The 19,944-nt window shown below is 45.4% G+C and overlaps 1 protein-coding gene across 2 annotated transcripts in view; it reads left to right on the top strand.

Annotated features, from left to right (window-relative positions):
- The window catches only part of BFSP2 (beaded filament structural protein 2), a 62,500-nt gene extending 42,808 nt beyond the window's left edge, over positions 1-19,692 (top strand). Inside the window, exons 5-7 of one of the 2 annotated variants that reach the window (XM_034661992.1) lie at positions 9,040-9,171; positions 15,610-15,830; positions 19,235-19,692. In XM_034661992.1, the coding sequence (XP_034517883.1) occupies positions 9,040-9,171; positions 15,610-15,830; positions 19,235-19,238 (357 nt within the window). In that variant the 3' untranslated portion in view covers positions 19,239-19,692. Of the gene's footprint in view, positions 1-9,039; positions 9,172-15,609; positions 15,835-19,234 lie in introns of those variants that run through there. The other variant, XM_011230838.3, reaches the window with a different exon arrangement.
- Positions 19,693-19,944: the final 252 nt, after the last annotated feature.

The raw sequence follows: 19,944 nt of genomic DNA, 5'->3' as shown, positions 1-19,944 counted from the left end.
GGAGAGCCCCTATCATTCACCTGTTTCCTAGCATTCCTATGCTGAGACATTTCCATTCTGTAGCAGGCAAGACAAGCTCCATTTTGCATTCTTAACCTCCTCCCTGGGATCTTCCTCCCAGGGAAGGGCTCCATACCCTCACTCCTGGAAGCCTCATCTCTGTCCCTTGTTCACTGCAGTGGAAGGATGTGTACAATAACCAAAGTCTTATTCAATTACCAGCATCAGCTGGTGTGGTAGGGTAGGAGGTGCTGACAAGAGAGAACTCAGCTTCCTTTCAATAGCCCCTAGGGGCCAGGAACCCCACAGCAAATGCGCCCATGCTATCTCTTCTGATAGTGGTCTGCACTTGCCTCAGATCAGTTCAAGGCATTCGTGGTCAGGAACCTTATGGGAGCTGAAACCATCATGCCTTAAACAGCCCCAATGACAGATTGTGGAGATAGTTGAGAATGAAGACAGGTGAACAGATGGAGATGAATCGTGAGGTTTCTGGTTATTGATAGTCTTAGAGCTGGAAGAGACTTTAGCCACTGACTAGAGCAGTGCCCTCTAATAGCAATTTCTGTGACGATAAGACTTTGTATAGTCTGCACAGCTATCCAGCATGGGAGCCACTGGCTGCATGCACTATTGAGCACTGGGAATGTGCCTGATCCAACTGAGAAACTGAGTCTTTAATTTTATTTAATGTTTATTAATCTCTATTTAAATAGCTATGTGTGGCTAGTGGCTACCATATTGGACAACATAGGTGTCGATCTAACCATGAGGAGACTAGGAACCTCAGGTAACATGTCTCTATATCATCCACTTTCACAAACAATAATTTACCCTGAAAGGGCAAATATTTTATATAGAATGCCATGTCAACATCTTCTCTTTGCTTGCTTGTACAAAGAAGAGTGAATATTTTCTAGAATATATGAAATTGGATTGGAATGAGTTTCGGCTAGTCAACTGGGGTCACTGGCTCTAGATGACAAGATGGCCCAATGCGGTACCACCACGAGAGCCTGCTGGGAGAGTTCCTTTCAAGGAGAATAGAAAGAGCAGAACCCCTAAAGGCATCTGTAATCTAGGGCTCCCTGTGTGTTGATGAGTTGGCTATAATCCCTGATATTTCTTCAGTGAAATCAGCCACGGTCTATTCTGGTGTGCTTGCTGCAAGCACTGAAAGGGAGTCCTCTAGCCTTTCTACACCTCATAGTATGTCACAGGGAGAGCTTTGCAAAAGGGCCCCAGCTCACTTCTATTTCATTTTTTATGTACTTGGATTTTATGTAAGCATTTTTAATATATAATACCTTCACTTGTTTCAAAATTCAAAATTCATAAAACGATATACAGTGAAAATGACATCCAACCCATGTCCCAGCCACCCAGTTCTTTTCTGCAGATCAATGTTATCCTTTTACTATGAGTCCTTTCAGAGATACTTTATGCACATGCAAGGAAATATGTATATATTCTCTCTCTCTTTATACAAATAGTAGTATTCGGAACATACTGCTTTTTAGATGCATGATACTATACCATATTGGACAGCAAACTAGGGCCCACAAGCCAAGTCTCACCCACTGCCTGTTTTTGCAAATAAGTTTTATTGGAACACAGCTTTGCTCATTCACTTACATATTGTCTATGGCTGCATTTGCATACTCCAGCAGAGTGGAATAGTTGCAATGAAGGCCATATGTCTGCTAAGCCTAAAATATTTACTATCTGGCCCTCAACAACAACAACAAAAAAAAAACGCCTGTTCTAGCAATGGATATCTTAGAATTTATTTAATGCCCTGATGATCAATATTTAGGTGGCTTCTAATCTCTTGCTTTTATACATTAGACTAGTCACTAACTATGTGTGTCCCTCATTTCCCAATATAGAAATATATCTGCTGGATAAATTCACAGATGTGGAATTGCTGGGTCAAAAATTATGCACACTGGTAATTTTGATAAATATTCTCAAATTACCCTTGGGAAAGGTGGTAACAATTTACGTTCTCATCAGTGATTGAGAGTGCCCAGTTCCCCACATCCTCACTAGTACTGTGAGTTCTCATACCTTGTGATCCTCATCAATATTAGAGGTGAAACATGGTTTTTCAGTAATTTTATTTTGCATTTCTCATATTATAAGGAAGGTAGAACGTCTTTGTATCCAGCCATATTGGTCTTGTGTATACTATCAGGTCATATCTCTTGCTCATTTTTATTAGGTCTTGGGCTTTTTATTACTAGTTTGTAGTGACTCTTTGTACACTACAGAAATTAATCCTCTCCCCGCAATAAGTTGTAAATATGTGCCCGGCTTGTCAATTGTCTTCTCACTTAAGTTTTGGTAGTTCCAGGTGGCTTTCAAAAGGTATGTTAGCCAGTAAGGCAGGGTTACTACAGGAGCTAGGAGGCCAGGATTTGGCTTCCGTCACTGTACAGTACAGGAGTGTGGCCGAGGTGGTCAGAGCTGGGGGACAGAGTGAGGGGAATCAGAATGGTTGTTAAAAGGGAAACTAAAGAGACTATCTCCCTGAGGTAGGCACTGCCTGTCTTTCACCTGTCCTTTACCCTTACCCAGTACAACATGTATATTGTAGAGGGCACTCCCAGGCCTTCAGCCTCCACGTTGTGTTTCCAGCCCCACAACTGGTCAACAACCCACATTCGAATGACTATCTATATAGAGGATCACCCAATACTGTAACCTCCACACGCTACTAAGTAATAGTCACTCACTTGCTCATTCAGACTCCATCTGTCAAGCACAAAACAGGTGCCAGGTCTTGTGCATGGGGCTGTGGGCACAAAGTTCCAGGTCCGTCCCTGGCCACCAGATTCTGCAATCTCAACGCTATCTTAGGTACTTCTCAGTGGTAGCTCTTTCCCATGAAAAAGGGACCTTACTTCTAAAATAAGAGACTTGCAAAGATTAAACAACCCAAATCCCTGAGAAATGAAAGTAGTATGGTTTGCGTTCAACATTTATCAGTCTCTGAGAAGGGACAGAGCTGAGGAGTCCCTTCTTCAGAATGGGATGATCTCCATGAACCAAAAGAAAAATACTATCATTTAAACATCTCCAATAATTACTTTAAGAAGAACATATTTTTCTCTTCGGAATCACACTCACTGCTGAGCCTCTTCCACCGCCTTCATCAGCAGGGTACACACTTCCTTATGACCGAGGGACAGCAAGTCGCAAAGCCAGGGTGTCCCTCAGTGTGTCCTTGGGCAGCTTCTGCTGCGGCTGGGAATTGGTCCCATAGCCTTTCGTGAGCAGCTTCAATAGCCAGGCAGTTCTCGTGCCAATTCAAGGAGACACTTGGCTTAGCCAGGCCAGCCCTTCTGCCAACACTGACGTTTCACCGAGTGAGACATGTACTTCTTTTTAGTTCCCACTAAGGAGAGCTCATGTCTCAGGTGAAGACTGGACGGCATCCAGTCCTCTTCCAAATAATTCCTATGTCTGCCTGGAGTGGGTCAGGGGTGGGGATGCTGCTTGTCCAAAGCTATCCTTAGCTAAATAACATTTATATGATACTCCATGGTCATTATAGTACTGATAGCTAATCCTTCTAACGCAGAGGAGGTTGATTTGGTTCCATTGCCAGCGGACCGTCCTTTGCTGTAGTCTCTTGCCTGTGCCTAGGACATATTGTAGGCCTTTAGTAAGTGTGTTGGTCATGCCTGAGGTATAAAACACCATGTTACGTCCGCAGGGCAGGCAGAGGGGTCAGTAAGAAGTTGTCCCTGGGGGCGCCTGGGTAGCGCAGTCGTTAAGCGTCTGCCTTCGGCTCAGGACGTGATCCCGGCGTTCCGGGATCGAATCCCACGTCAGGCTCCTCCGCTGGGAGCCTGCTTCTTCCTCTCCCACTCCCCCTGCTGTGTTCCCTCTCTCGCTGGCTGTCTTTCTGTCACATAAATAAATAAAATCTTTAAAAAAAAAAAATAAGTTGTCCCTGCACACAAGCTACCTACAATCTAGTGGGAGGTTGGCTGGGTGCAGGTGCAGGTGACGGATAGAAAGACCATTCTTCTACAGGCAGAATACAATGTGCAGTGAGAGCACTGCCCGCAGAACGCTTAGTAAGCCTGTGCCAAGGGCCCAGACTGCATTCTAAGCACCTGACAGGCCTGTTCCTCTTCCATCTTCCCACTATGAATTAGGTATTGTGATCTTATCCATTTCACAGAGGATGGAACTGAGGCACAGAGAGGTTAGTCACTTTCCCAAGAATACACGGGTCCAAAGTGGTAGAACCAAGATTCAGACCACTTATTCTGACTCCAGAATATGTTCAGTTCAGAACACTCTGAACTGTTAGTTTGGCCTGGACAGATCACATGGGGTGCGGGGGAGTCTTGATTCATTGTCTCGTGGAATGTGAGGGTCCAGAAGGTTATGCCAGACTTTTGTCATGATCTTCCCAAACCGTGATTCTGTGCCCTCCCTGTGGGATAAGATTCCTCTGTGATACAAGCTGGGGAACCTCTGTCTCCCCAAGGAATCCATTGCTTTCCCTTTCTCCATGATAGTGAACATCATGAGGTTAGTGATCCCATGAGGTCTAGGAGGCTGCAGAGCAAGGCGGTCAGCTGTACTCGGCAGCAGAGCCAGGCTCTGGTACAGGTCTTGTTCGCCGGCTGCAAAACAGAGACTTGAGGGACTGGGTGAAATCCACACAGCAACTGCTGGAGAACGCAGAGTCCACATTTCAACTCTCAGCCGTCATCTTGGATACATGTTCTGCTACGAGCACACCTGCATGGCAGAGGGGTGGGTTTGGAGATGGCTCTTTTCCCCCCTCCATTTGGAGACTCTCAAATACTTCCTTCTGACTTACACCAAAGCATGCTGCTTTTCTTCTCTCCCATCCGTCTTTCATAGGCAATAACGTGTACATTCAATTAAATTTTTTTATTTGAAATTTTTTACGTTTCAAAGTGTCAATATGCTCTCCTGTCCCAGAAATATAGATGGAGTGCAAACACGGCAGCCTGGCTCCTACACAGCAGAGCCGAGATTTCAGGCTGGTGTGCAAGCGTGGGGACCAGCATATTCGCATCTCATTACACATCCTAGCAACTGCACGGAGCAACAGAACACAGCCCTGCCTTCCTATCCTCAAGGTCTAGAATGACACACCTGCTGTTTGCTCTGTGAGGAGAAATCTTGAAGGCATTGGGTTGAAATGGAAACAGGAGTAGTTATTAATCAGAAAGCATAACTCTAAAAAGCCATCGGAGAAGAACAGGTAATACTTTTAGGTGAGTCAAAGCAGTTGATTGTCCCCAGACGAAGGGCAAGTATCATTTGTAAGCTGATTTGAGAAGGTATGGGGCATGATATAAAATGACACTGAATCCCACAGTGATCAAATTCATTTTTTAATCTTAATTAAACTTATAAGAATCTTAATTAAACTGTATAAGAAAGTTTCCATTTGGTGCTGGTAGGTCATTAACACTTCTCTTACACTCATCAATCTCACCTTTCAACAAAGAGAAAGCAGGCTTTGGGACTCAGCAACGCGGTGGGCAACATTCGCTCAAATATAATAACATTGGTTTATTTTAATTTTATTAATTTTTCAGCTATTTTTTGTCTATGACCAGTTTTACAGTTTTGTCAGTTTCTGTAGCAATCTAGAACTTTGTTCCCATGGACCAGGCATTACATGGGGGTTTTAAATGCAGATTCCTGGGCCCACTCAGATCTCCTGAATCAGACCCTGCATTTTCACAAGCTCCCTAGATGATCCTGATGCAGGGTCCTCTGACACCTCATCTAGAGTTTCCATTTTAAACACATTTATTTACAAAGAAAAAGTGAATCAATTTAAATAAAAATTGTTCGAATCGGTATTCAGACATGTGAAAAGCCATGCTGCTTGTCGAATGTTTGGGAAATACTGGGATACAGCATTCATGCCCCCACAGACCAGAGCATACCTCTGAATACAGACCACCCATTGTCTGGGTTGAGAAGAGGGCAGATTATATGGGGGATTGTGGTGAGAGTCTTGGCCAGCAGATTTACCCCAGACTCACCCACCTGGGCTTTGAAACTTGCCTTCAGTGGGACTACTTCCACTCATGCCCGCCTCTTCCCCAGGGCGTGCTGGTAATGTTTCATATCTGCCCTCTGTGGAAAAATGTAACCATGTGTGTTTGTTTGCAGTCAGATTCACAATACCACATAAAGGTAACATAGAAATTTCTGTTGATGTTTTCTTTATATAATTTTAGAGATAACATTAATTTTAGGAAAAAATATGTACTTTGTTTTTCTATTTACACCTATACCTTCAGTGTGACTTGCTATTTCTTGCAAAATCTGCCAGCTGTTTTTATAATTCTGTCATCAACAATCATGTCACAAAATCAGATTATAAAATATGCTTGATTATTAATATCTGATTAAGCAAAAAGCCACGCACACCAATGATAAATGAGGATAGCTCTGATAGGAATTTTGGTTGATATTTCCATTGACCTTAATGAGTTCTTTCATCAATGATATGAGTAACTTCTTTGCAAATCAGATTAATAGTTTGTAAATATTGGAAAGATATTCCCTCTAATTTTTTTGCTATTCATAATGCGACTGCTACAGACATGACCCATTTTAAGTTTAATCTGCATTATTAATGTTTTCTGCATCCCTTTCTTAAGTCTAGACAGTCAGCAAAACAATTCAATCCCTGATTTGTAGTGTTTGCCAATTTTCATGAGGTAAATAACTCTCGCCATAGCAGATTTCAAACTCCTAACTTGATGTAAATAAGCACAGAGTTTGGAAGAGATGCTCAGAAGTCACCATTAAATGTTATTCCTACCACACAGGTACCACTGATATAAATAACTTTGATAGCACAGATAATGATAAAATGTAAATAAATTAGCAAGTGATGTGTTTGGAGTTTTTGTTACTATTTTAATATAACTTAATTGTAAGTGGATATAATTTAATTTTTAATGATGGCTGTGTTTACCAACTAGCTTACAAACTTCCTGAAAATTTAACCCTCGGCTCTCATGAGCTATCAGGCGCGGGCTCCAGCTGCCGGCTGCCCCGGCCCGCTCTATGCACCTGCACCTCTCAACTCAGTCTGTCTGCCAGAACCCCATCTTCCCACCGTCCACCCACCCACACAGCCCACCTGGCCAAGTCCCAACCCCAAAGACAGGGAAAGAAACGGGGCGACCCATCGCAGCAGGACTTGACAGACCTCAAGGATGTTTTAGAGGGGTCCACCTTCACTCTGGGGAAGACAGGTTCACTTTCAGGCATCTTGATGGATTGGTAGGAGCAGTGGTTTTCAAACCTGGTTGCGAGCACAGCTCTGGCCAGCTCTGCCCCTCATAGGCCATACGATCTTGAGTAAATAACTCAGTCTCTCTGTGCCTCGGTTTCCTCATGTAAAATAGGAATAACAATGACACTGGCTTCATAGGGTCATGAAGATGTACTGAAATAATGGACTTAATGCTGTTAAGGGAGTGCTTAGCACAGTATAAGCGCTTAACGCATATTTGTTATCATTAGTAGTATTCAACCTACAGTGGCTTTTACATACTCATTTATTGGTTAATATTACTTTTTACACATAGAAAAAATATATGCAGTCACTATTTGCATGCTTTTAAGGTTCTCAAATTTCCGCATGTATAACCTGTTGGAAGCATCATAGTGACTCCACTCACTGTCATCTGTGTTCTGTGGGCAGGGACTGGGGCTCAGAGAGGCTGAATGATGGCCCGGGGACACACAGCCATGGACCGACCGACTGGTCAGAGATGGGCCCACAGCTTCCATTCTCCTGTAGCTGATCCCAGACCTTTAATGGACATTTTTGTTGAGCTCTTTCTAGCCCTCACACAGGAAGAACTACACCTGAGATGTGAGCCCTTTGACCCGGGTTTTCTTAGTCAGTTAGATCGGACTATTTCTGCATAACTCTATAAATAAGTATTCATATGTAGTAAAAATGGGCAATCCAGACAGCCAGTAAACTAGGGGAGAAAACGGGTTTTTTTCTCCCATAAAACTGGCTTAGAGATGTATGTCAGACTGTACCAAAGATGAATGAAAGTGATCTCTAGTTTTTCCCCCTTTCTCCAGCAGACAGAAAGAGTAGCAATGACCTACTCCCGTGACAGTATGGGAAAGAATCAGACTATGTCCTTCTTGCTCAGGGAGAGATTGCGAAACACAAACCTTCCCCTTGTGTTCACAGTTGTGGCCAGACTGGTTTTTACAAGGAAACAGGGACTATCAGACCAAGGTGGATAGTTCCTCATTTGAAGAAGGTGTGGGGCAATCGGCACTGCCTGACAGTACTGGAACGGGTTACCAGTTCTCTGAAAGACAATTTGGCAACATCCATCAAAATGACAAATGCATACCCTTTGACTCAGCAGTTCCACTGCAGGGATTTACCCCACAGAGATACTCCCATGTGTGGAAAATGAGCGTTGTAGGGTTATTCTTTACACCACTGTTTGTAACAGGCAAGGACTGGAAACAATCTAAGTGCTAATCAGTGCAGGGCTTCTAAATAATTACAGTACTTCCAAACAAGGCAATACTGTGGAGCCATTAAAAAGAATGTAATGGACCTATATACACTGGTAAAGAATATTTTCTAAGCTGTATGAAGTACCAAAGCAAGGAGAAGATGATCACATATACTTACTTATAAATATACAAAATATTTCTGGAAAGAGGTTAAAGAAACTGGAAACAGAAGAACTGGGTAATTAGAGCATAGGGACAAAAGGAGACTTTCTCCTATAAACCCTTCAGAAAAAGCTTTTGAATTTTATTCTACTTGCATGCACTATATATTCAAACTAAATAAATGCTTGTATACAAATCGGTGGGGGTGCCTGTGGAAAAAGAGGAGTTTTTCCATCTGCCAGCTGTTTGCTCTGAGTCAAAGGCAATGGAGTGGTCCCTGGGAAGGGTGAGAGAAAAGGTGGGGTTCGGGCTGTGCACACACCTCTGCTCACGCAGAGACCTGACCCTCCACAGCAACAGGCAGAGATGGCCCGCATGGCACAGACCCAGGAAGAGAAGCTGGCCGCTGCCCTCAGGCTCGAGCTGCACAACACTTCGTGCCAGGTCCAGAGCCTCCAGGCGGAGACGGAATCCTTGCGGGCCCTGGTGAGTGCGCTGGGAAGAGTCCTGGCATTTCTTCAATTTTAACTCTCAACTGTTGAGCTCTAGTCGTCTGGGTCAGAGTTCACAAGAGATTTGCATCTCACAGCATGTGAGTCTTGAGGCCTGAAAGGGTCATCTGATACCGAATCACAACAAGTATAGTGAACGCTGTTAGTGCCCCACAGAAATACCTGTGAGTGTTGGCGGCTTACACCCACAGAAGTCCCTTTTCAGGGGCCCCACTTCTCCAGAGAATTGGTCTCAGCCAGGCCTAGGTGGTTAGGCCCGCCTCCTCTAGCCCTCAGCCAATGACTAGCTGACGTGGGGTTTAAAAACCCAGCCCACTTGCTTCCTGGTGGAATGGGTTTTACCGTGTAATTCACACTCCCAGGCTCTGTGGGATTAGGCTTTACCAGACTCCAATTGAGACTTCCTGCTGGCTTAGCGCCTTCCTCTGTCCTATCCTGCTTTCCTTGCTCCCCTTTTCTTGAGAGCAACCCCTTACTTATTTACATGTACCAAGATCCCTGCCCCAGCCTCTGCTTCTGTGGAACCCAACCTAAGACTAGGAAGCTCCTCAGACTCACTGAGGTTTGTGGGAAAGTCTCTTGCATCATTTATTATTATTAATTAAAGTAATTATTAATAATACAGCAATTCACCCTCTCATCTCATCTGGAGTGCATGAGGGGATTGTTCATGTAATCCTTGTGCAACCGAGGTGGCCTGGACTCCACCGAGGCCCAAGGAGCCCCTGTCTCCCATCAGCTTCAAGACTTGGGAAAGTTCCAAGACTATCGCTAGTACCCCCTTCTTCTACCGCTCCCCATACACCCTCCCACTGAAATCCGTTCCATCACCAAACCAGCAGCCCCACCTCCCAATGCAGTCTTAGCCTACCATCAAGTTAGCTCAAGGATTTATTCTAGTTGCTCCCCTCAGAAACAACGTTTTCGCTGCCCGTGGCCAAGATCATTCCATCACCCCCAGTTCCCCTCCTTCATGTGTCTTCAGTTCCCTTGGGTACATTGTTCTCTGGCCAACAAGGTCACATGATGCCCAGTCAGCTCAGGGAGATGCTCAGTCTTGCCACAGCATAGCACAACATGACACACATCTCGCTGCCATTGCTCTCCCACACATTGTGATGGGATCAGGGTCAGTGCAAGGGGATGTGAGAAAAGCATCTGAGGTGAGACAAATCAGGAAACTACAGCCTAAAGCAAGGCTACTTTAGATTAAAAAAAAATTGTCTGAAAGACAATTGCACTATTTACTCAGAGTTATGTGAATTTTATGCTAATCAGTTTTATTCCCCTGCCATAACCCTTGATCCTAATATTAGGGGTGCTGCCTTTTGCCCACGTCACTTTAAACATGGTTAAGGCGCTGTCACTTATTCCCCAGATGTCCTTGTGGCTGTCAAAATTGCCTCTCTTCCAGAGATAAAAAGTGCCAGGCAAAACGTTGGGGACATACACTCAACCCCACATCATCAGAAAAGTCTGGATGAACTGCACCTGAGTGGAGGTGGCCCATCACTCAGCATACATTCCACACATATACTGGCTGCCTACTGCATGCTAAGCCCTCTGTGAGGTAGGTCCCAGGGACACAAACATGAAGTGGATGTTTTCCGTCCTCTCAAAGCTTATAGCCAGATTGGGTTTAACCAAATGACTGAACACAGCAGAGGGTGCCGTGCTCCCCAGAGCAGTTGCTCCTAGCAGCCTCCATTCTCAGCAAGCGCCAGCCTGCCCTCACCTCTGTCCCTCAGCAGATGCTGTCACTTGCACCATTCTGCAGGTAAGATTAAGGTCCCCCAACATGAGGTCTCTGCCCTCTGTTTCCAACCTCAAAATGTCTCTGAAGTTTTATCCACCCTCTCCTCCCTTCAGTAAACTTCCCCTGTCCACTATTGCCCCATCTGGGACATTCCTCTAGCTACTGTCCCCTCTCTTCTGCATTTTCAGTGTTCCCCTCCCCCAGGATTGCCTGGGGGTAAAACAGAAAGTCTTTCTTTGCCAGACCTTCCAGCACTACCCCGCCCTTGGGCTTCAATCACAGACCAGCCCAGATTCCACAGAAAGGGAAATGCCCAGAACTCACCCTTTGCTGTCCTACACTTGAGCCCTTGGACATGTTCTTCCCATGGCTGGAAGGAGACCCCTCCCCCCAACTCTGCCCACCTCTACCTGTCCTCACACCTTTGGCACAGGTGAGGTGGAAGATACTCAAGTGCTACATCCAGCAAAAAGCCTAGATCCTGACTCCCACAGGTGGGGTGATCTCTCCACCTGCCACCCACTTGCATTCAGAGCCCCATGGTTCATGGGATTATATCATCTTATCCACTGACATCACATTAATTCCTTGAGGGCAGAGACCATGTCTAATTTATTTGATGTCCCCAAATCACTTGATGAGTGTTCAAAATGTAATTTCTTCAAAGTGATACTAATAGTCATGAGAGCACTCTCACATGCATTCTCTCCTCGGACCCTCATAGAAACACAGAAGTGCGCTGGGCTGGGACTGCCAACCCATTCTGCAGAAGAGCAAACTGTGGTTCGGGGTTTTGCCCATGAACAGGAGTATCAAGTGGAGAGGCTGAGCCCTTCTGGCTCTATGACTCCCCTAGACCACAGCAGGCCTCTGGAATTGGGGATTGGCTCTCACTCTGTAATCTGGAATCTTGACTCCTCTACTCGTTAGCAGAGTGACGTCTCTAAGACTCTGTTTTCTCACTTGCAAAGTGAGATTCTATTTGCGTTATCATATGTATCTGCCATGTTAGTGGCTTAAGCCAACAGTAAAAACTGTGTTCATTCACTCACAGTTAGGCGGAGTCCGGCAGAGACAGCTGCGGCGTCTGCTGGGGGCGGATGTCCAAGAATGGTGACTTCCGCTCCTGTGTGTGGCACCTCAGCTGTGCATCTCTTTCTCCCTCTGTGGGGCCTAGTCCAGGTGGTTAGCTTTGACTTGCTCAAATCATGGCAGTCATGTCGTCGGACTTCCGACGTGGCATCTGGCTTCCCTCTGAGCGTCAGGAGTCACCAGGCCTCTTAACACCGGGGCTTGAATATCACTGAAAGTCCCTGAATCTCACTTATTCAGAACTCTGTTGGTCTAAGCAGTCAGCAGCCATCCCACATCCCACAAGAGGAAAAAGAAATGCCACCTCTTGATCAGGCACTGGCAAGGCCACCTAGAGAAAGAACACGTGGGACGGAGATAGGGATCACAGCTGTCTTTGGAGATGTGATCTGCCGGGGACCGAACAGAATTTACCTCATAAAGTCATGGGCCTGATTAAGGAAACCATGCAGGTCAAGTCCTTAGCACGGTGCCTGGCCCAGAGCGAGCAATCAATAAGTGGTATCTATATTGGTTATCATGGTAAAATTCTTATTATCACTGCTGGTATAGTAATCCCAAGTTGGTCTCATCTGATCACCTCATTTAAACCCTGCGGTCCCGATTACCGTAACAAATCGGAAGAAAACTCTCACCCCCAACCAGAAGACCTAGGAGTAGTGACATGCTGGCTGAGCTTGGGACCCAGGACAGGCCACCTCTGTCCCCTGCCAGCTGGTAGATCAGAGCTCTGGTCACTGGGCCTTACAGCCAAGGTCAGGAGCCCAGACAGCTAGAATAAGAAGCACACCTTCCTGCAGCTTTCAGATACAGCTCAGGCCATCCAGCTAGCCCTGTTATCATTGGTTACCATTGTGTGTGCACACACACAAGGCCCCTGCAGCTCACACAGGCCTCGGATAGGCGGGCTGGCGGCATGTGCAGCCCCCTTTGCCAGCAAGGCACTGTTTGTACTGGCAGCCAGCAACTGGTAATGGTGCTTACAGCCTACTGAGCTCTGTGTTCTGTCAACTCAAATCAGGAATGGAATTCAAGACCAGAAATCACATAAGGTCACTATTTTTACTTTCTGGAAGGCTTAGCAATTCAAGGAAGTCCCTTCAAATCTCCAGAAACTGGGGAAAGAGTGTGTGCTTCTATGACCTGGGTTTGCTTGTTGGTGTTGTGTTGCTGTGGGGACTGGAGTTGGGAGATGGACAGTAGTGGACTGATGGCCATCACTCGAGCCCAAGCACCTCTGGGAGAACCAGGCCAGGATGTCAGGGACTTAGGTGGGAAAGCTGGACCGGGACACTGAGGATGGGGCAGAAGAGACAGAGGACCTCTGAGAGGTATTTCCAAGAACCTATATTGGGCAATGGTCCTAAGTCATCAAAGGAAACCTCAGGCCACATAGAGAAGTCACCTGTGAGCATGCAGCAAAAACTGTAGACAGATGATCCAAACAGGATTCCATTTGTTATTTCCAAACAACAGGTGTTACAGGTCCAACATCAACACCAAACACTATGAACCAAGCAATTTCCTGATAAACAAAGGGGGAAAACCGAGAAGGTTTGGAACAAGTGATTCTCAAAGTGCAGGTGGCCATTTCTGCATCTTCATTGCCATAGAGGGGTTTTCAGATCTCACCAAAATAATAACCCTAGACCAGATACTGATCTAGATTTATTTTCTACTAGTTACATTTTTTGCCACCTGTAAATGTTCCTAGGATGGGAATCTGACTCTATATTCTTATGTCCTGTGGAATTAAGATGGTTTAAATTAAGATGATATGGTAGCCCCTGCTTAACAGGAGCCATGATTCAAGATGGCATCATGACCAAGATCTTCCATTTCAACCACAGTAATCAAAAAGGTATGAAAAATCTCCTCCTATGAGAGAGGGTACAGAAAGTTCTTTTAATGAGATTTTACTTCAATTTGAAAAGATATTTATCTGTTCTCATGTGTTATATAAAAAAACAGATGCTAAATTATAGGTGCACCATGATTACAACTATTAAAAAATGTTAAACACAGATGCACACAATTTTTTAAACCTGTTTTTTAGTCAGCCCTACAGTCTGCAAGTCTTGCTATATGGAAAGATGAGGTTTCCAGTCTAACAGGGAGACAGGTAGGGCAATAAGTGTAACCATAATACAAGTGCTGTCATCCTGGGCTTCACACCCAGATGAGCACCTACTCTGTGCCAGCCCGTCTTATCACGGGGTTACAGAAACTTCATTTCTGCTCTCAAGAGCTCACCATCTGGTAGAGGAAACATGCCCCTAAGAAGCTCAGCCCACTATTATTACAAGTTTAAGGGCATGCATGTACTTGGGCAGCCATGGAAACCCTAAGGAGGGGGCCCTAACCCCACCTGGTGAGGGAATGGGCAAGAGACTATCAAGGAAGTCTTCCTGGAGGAGGTGACCCCTAAGCTTGGACTTGGGGAAGAGTAGAAATGATCCAGGTGAGAAGGAAGGGGAGATACAAATCCAGATTTGGACTTTCGGCTGAGCACAGTTGCTGTTGTGTGGAGAATGCTGGGGCAGGAAGAACTAGAGACCAACAGATGAGCTACAAGCTACTGAGGTTTCCCCAGGAGAGCAGTGATAAGCATTCATCCTGGACACTGGTGGCCGGGGGAGAGAGGGCACAAATGTGAAGACTTTCCAGAATATATAAGAGGCAGGACTCAGTGATGATTGATTTGGGGAGGGAAGGAAGATGAGAAGCCAGTGGCTCCACTGTGGACACACTGATTTGAGGTGCCCATGGATTGTATATATTTCCAGGAAGAAATTCAGTAGCAGGTTTATGCTCTGGGGAGAGGTCTGTCCTGGAAACATCAATGCAAGAGTCATCAGGAGAGAGACAACTAAAATCCTGAGTGTGGCAGAGACCAACCAACACAGGCACAGGAAGCACAGCTCAGAGAGAAACAGGCTCAGGATGGGCAGTGGGGAGCCCACAGTGAAGGGGCAGCAAGGGGAAAAGGCATTAGCCAAGGTGTGCTACTAACACACTAAAGAAAAAACGACTGAGTGTTTAAAGGCCAGAGACATTCATTCAAACTCTGGCAACCTGGGCAAGAGTGCTGGACGAGAAGGCATTTTAGCTGAATGATGGATGGGGTTTCAGCAGTGGAGGAGGAAAGGGCCCCCCAGGGAGTGAGAAATCATGAGCAAAAAGGCCCAGAGGCAGTTCAGAGAGAAAGATTTCTTTGAAAAAACACCTGCAAACTGCCTCCCCTGTGTGTGTATGTCAATTTCTCACTCTCGTTTTTTCTCTCATTATCAGTCTCTCTCATCATTTTATTTCATCTTTCTCCCTCTTCTTTCCCTCCTGTCTACCTCCCTGCACCCCCTCATCAGAAGGATCAGTGAACTAGATAAACAAGAGTCTGGCCTCAGAGGGGGATTCATCATTTTCCTCCGCAAGCCAGTGAGGCCATTGTCCTTGGAGTAATGGACAGCCCAGGCCCAGTGCAGCCCCTCCCACAGCTCTGCCCACCTCCCTCTTCAAGGGCCCTGCCTGCAGCCTCAGGTGTAGACCGCGTTCTTTCTTTGGCAGAAACGAGGCCTGGAGAACACGTTGCACGACGCCAAGCACTGGCACGACATCGAGCTCCAGAACCTGGGCGCCGTGGTGAGCAGGCTGGAGGCGGAGCTCAGGGAGATGCGCTCCGAGGCCGAGCAGCAGCAGCAGGCTCGCGAGCACCTGCTGGCGCACAAGGCCCAGCTGCAGAGGGACGTGGCGTCCTACCATGCCCTGCTGGACAGGGAGGAGAGCGGGTAAGCCTCCCCTCGGCCCCCATTCCTGTGACAGGTGTACACACTCATGGGTTTGAAATGAAAAGTTTTTTAAACACTATAGACGCAATTAAGGTAAGAAGGAGAAATCACCCTGAAACTCCCCAGCATGCGCGCGCGCGCGCGCGCGCACACACACACACACACACACACACTCACACACTCCCACGGCCTGTGTCCTTGCAGGATTTTTTTTTCAAATTTATTTTTTTAATTTAAATTCAATTAATTAACATACAATGTATTATTGGTTTCAGAGGCAGAGGTCAGTGATTCATCATCTTACATAACACTCGATGCTCATTACATCACGTGCCCTCCTTAATGTCCATCACCCGGTTACCCATCCCCCAAAGCCCCTCCCCCAGCAACCCTCAGTTTGTTTCCTATGATTAAGAGTCTCTTACGGTTTGTCACCTTTCTGGTTTCATCTTGTTTTGTTTTTTCCTGNCCAAAGCCCCTCCCCCAGCAACCCTCAGTTTGTTTCCTATGATTAAGAGTCTCTTACGGTTTGTCACCTTTCCGGTTTCATCTTGTTTTGTTTTTTCCTGTCTTCTCCTATGATCCTCTGTTTTGTTTCTTAAATTCCACATATCAGTGAGATCATATGATAATTGTCTTTCTCTGGCTGACTTATTTTGCTTAGCATAATACCCTCTGGTGCCATCCATGTCATTGCAAATGGCAAGATTTCATTTTTTTTGATGGCTCAGTAATATTCCATTGTATACATATACCACATCTTCTTTATCCATTTACCCGTCGATGGACATCTGGGCTCTTTCCATACTTTGGCTATTGTGGACATTGTTGCTATAAACATTGGGGTGCAGGTGCCCCTTCAGATCACTACATCTGTATCTTTGGGGTAAATACCCAGTAGTGCAATTGCTGGGTCAAATGGTAGCTCTATTTTCAACTTTTTGAGGAACCTCCACACTGTTTTTCAGAGTGGCCACACCAGTTTGCATTCCCACCAACAGCGTAGGAGGGTTCCCCTTTCTCCGCATCATCGCCAACACCTGTCATTTCCTGACTTGTTAATTTTAGCCATTCTGACAGGTGTGAGGTGGTATCTCCTTGTGGTTTTGATTTGTATTTCCCTGATGGCTAGTGATGTTGAGCATTTTTTCATGTGTCTGTTGGCCATTTGTATGTCTTCTTTGGAGAAATGTCTGTTCATGTCTTCCTTGCAGGATTTTTCTATTCATATATTCACATCTACAGATATACACATACACGTGGACGTACTTCTATGTGTTCGGACATACCAAGGACATACATGCTGTCTGCTCGGAGTACTTCCAGCTGCGAGTAATTAATGGGGCTACAAACCAATGCTCCTGAAACTTTAATTGCACTCAGAACACCAAAGCCTGAGCATCTTTTATTATTTTTTATTGAACTATAATGAGCATATAGTGTCATATTAGTTTCAAGTGTACAATAATGATTCAACATCTCTAGACATGATTCAGTGCTCAAGATAAGTGTACTCCTATCCCCTTCACTGGTCCCCCCCCGCCACCTTCCCTCTGGTTACCATCAGTTTGGTCTCTGTATTTAAGAGTCTGTTTTGTGACTTATAGGTAGACTTTAAGAACAAATGAGCAAAGAAAAAAAGAGACAAAAAACAGACTCTTAAATACAGAGACTTTTTTTTTTTTTAATGCAGACTCTGATTCACTAGATCTGGGGTGAGGCCAGAAATTCTTCATGTCAAACAAAACTCCCAGGTGATGCCTGTAACTGCTGGCCCACAAACCACACTTTGAGGGGCAAGGGCACAAACCGTGTTTATTTAAGAGTTCCAGAAATAGGGGCGCCTGGGTGGCACAGCGGTTGAGCATCTGCCTTCGGCTCAGGGCGTNATCCCAGCGTTACGGGATCGAGCCCCACATCAGGCTCCTCTGCTGTGGGCCTGCTTCTTCCTCTCCCACTCCCCCTGCTTGTTTGTGTTCCCTCTCTCACTGGCTGTCTCTATCTCTGTCAAATAAATAAATTAAAAAAAAAAANGGGCAAGGGCACAAACCATGTTTATTTAAGAGTTCCAGAAATAAGGTGGTCTAGGCCTGTCAATGATTTCATTAAGGTCCCAAGCTCTTTCATCTTTCTGATTTACCATCCCTGATACATGGGCTTTTTGTCTTCATTTCATTACCCATCATTGACAAATGCCTACCACAGCTCCAGACATCATATCCTCATTCATGGTAAGAAAAAGAGGGGAGAGGGGGCAGCTCTCTTCTTTTATCGGTGAAGGAAAAACACATTGAGAAGGCCTCCAGTGGATTTTCCCTTATGTCTCATTGACCATAACCTGCTCACATGAGCATACCTACCTGTGAGGGATGCTGGGAAAGCAATTACTTGGCTTTTCCAGCCTCCAAACTGGAGAGAGGCCAGGGGTAGGAATGGCATATATATACATCTGTATATGTATGTGTATACACATGCACATAGGTATGTGTGTATATGCGGTCTTTTTTTAATGGGTAAGGATTCCAGGAGCGTATGTGTAAGTGTTGGGACTCTGCTTCCTTGCCAGCTCATTAAGGAAATCCAAGCCTTTATTCTACCATAATTCTGTACCTTCATATTTCCCTCCAAAGTTCCTTCCTAGACATACACTGAATAATGAATAGAATATCAGCTTTGAGAGACAACTTAGTGATTATACAACGCAACCCCTCAATTTCAGAGAGAATACAAAAGCCCAGAGCAGAAAAGGATGTGTTCATGATTACACAGGGAGGTGGAGGCAGAGCTGGGACTGGAGCCCAGGTCTCCTGGCTTCTCCAATGTGCTGTGTAACATTTTTCCTCTGAAGGCAAGAGACCTGTATAGAAGCAACCTAACCCTCCCTCTTTTCCAATAGAAAATATGTCATCCAGCTCCTTTCCAACTGTCTTTTTATTGGATTGATTTCTGTTGATTATAAAAGCTAGATGTTCCTAACAAAGCTCATTTTTTCACATGCCCATGAACGTCTGAATAAATACATAAAATTGTTTTAAACGTATACAAAAAGTAATGAGTTAGGCTGAATTTACTTCAAGAATGTAAGAACTCCATTAGTGAGTACACACTAGGTGCCAACGTAGTCTTAAGCTCTTTATCTTCATTTCTCCCCAAAACTCTGCCGGGATAACATCATTCTCCCCATTTTATAGACAGGAGACAAAGCCTCAGAGACCTTAAGTCATTTGCCCAAGATCACACACCTAATAATCTAATAACATGGAACAGGGGTTTGAAACCCAAATTGCTTTGTTGCAAAGGCCAAATACTTTTGAGACACCTGCCTTTCCTATACTCCCACTGTGGCAGCTTTACTAATTTTCACCGTCTGTGACTTCTCTCACTTGTTGTGTTTTTTGTTTCAGCTAATGAAGAAACTTCCTCTCTTCGTGAAGAAAATGCTGCCTCCCTCACCAAGTGAGCAATGAAGTTCCTAGGGAAGTTCCCCCCACATCACCTAGACCCCACCACCACCCTACCCTCCTGAGCTGCATTTCTTGCTGGATTCCCTGGTTGATTCAGCCTAATCTGAAAAGCACCCTGGAAGTGGAGAGGGTCCTTCTGCCTTAATTTAAATAATCTGTAGCTTGATCGACCTCCCTTGTCCCTCTCCAAATAAATGCTTTGTGTGTGGCTTCCAGTGTGCCCACCTTGTTAGACCCCCTGTTGGGTGAAGATGGGTATCACTTTACCTGCCTGGTCTTCACTCCTGGAGCCGTTCTTAATGGCTTCTGCAGGGGTCCTTGAGCATGACGCCATCTGCCTCGTCATCCGAGGGTCAGCTGCTCTGGGGTTTATGGACATAAATGTGCGGCTTAGGCAATACCTGTGCTCATGGCATGTAAGACTGCCACAATTTGGGGGTAAAGCAACACTCTTGCTAGAGAGCGGATTGGCGTGGTGCTTTGTGGAATGTATCATGATCACAAGCATCACAGAGCAGTCAGATCTCTTTGATGTACTCTGCACAGGTACACACGTGCAGACACACGTCCCTGCAATGGCAGAGCGTCTCCCAGTCAGTTTAAAGGGTACTTCGATTTCAGACTCGCGGGGGGGGCGGGCATTAATTAGG

Source organism: Ailuropoda melanoleuca, chromosome 6 (genome assembly GCF_002007445.2).
Source record: "Ailuropoda melanoleuca isolate Jingjing chromosome 6, ASM200744v2, whole genome shotgun sequence".
NCBI classification, from domain to species: Eukaryota; Metazoa; Chordata; class Mammalia; order Carnivora; family Ursidae; genus Ailuropoda; species Ailuropoda melanoleuca.
This window is presented reverse-complemented; position numbering and strand designations above follow the sequence as displayed.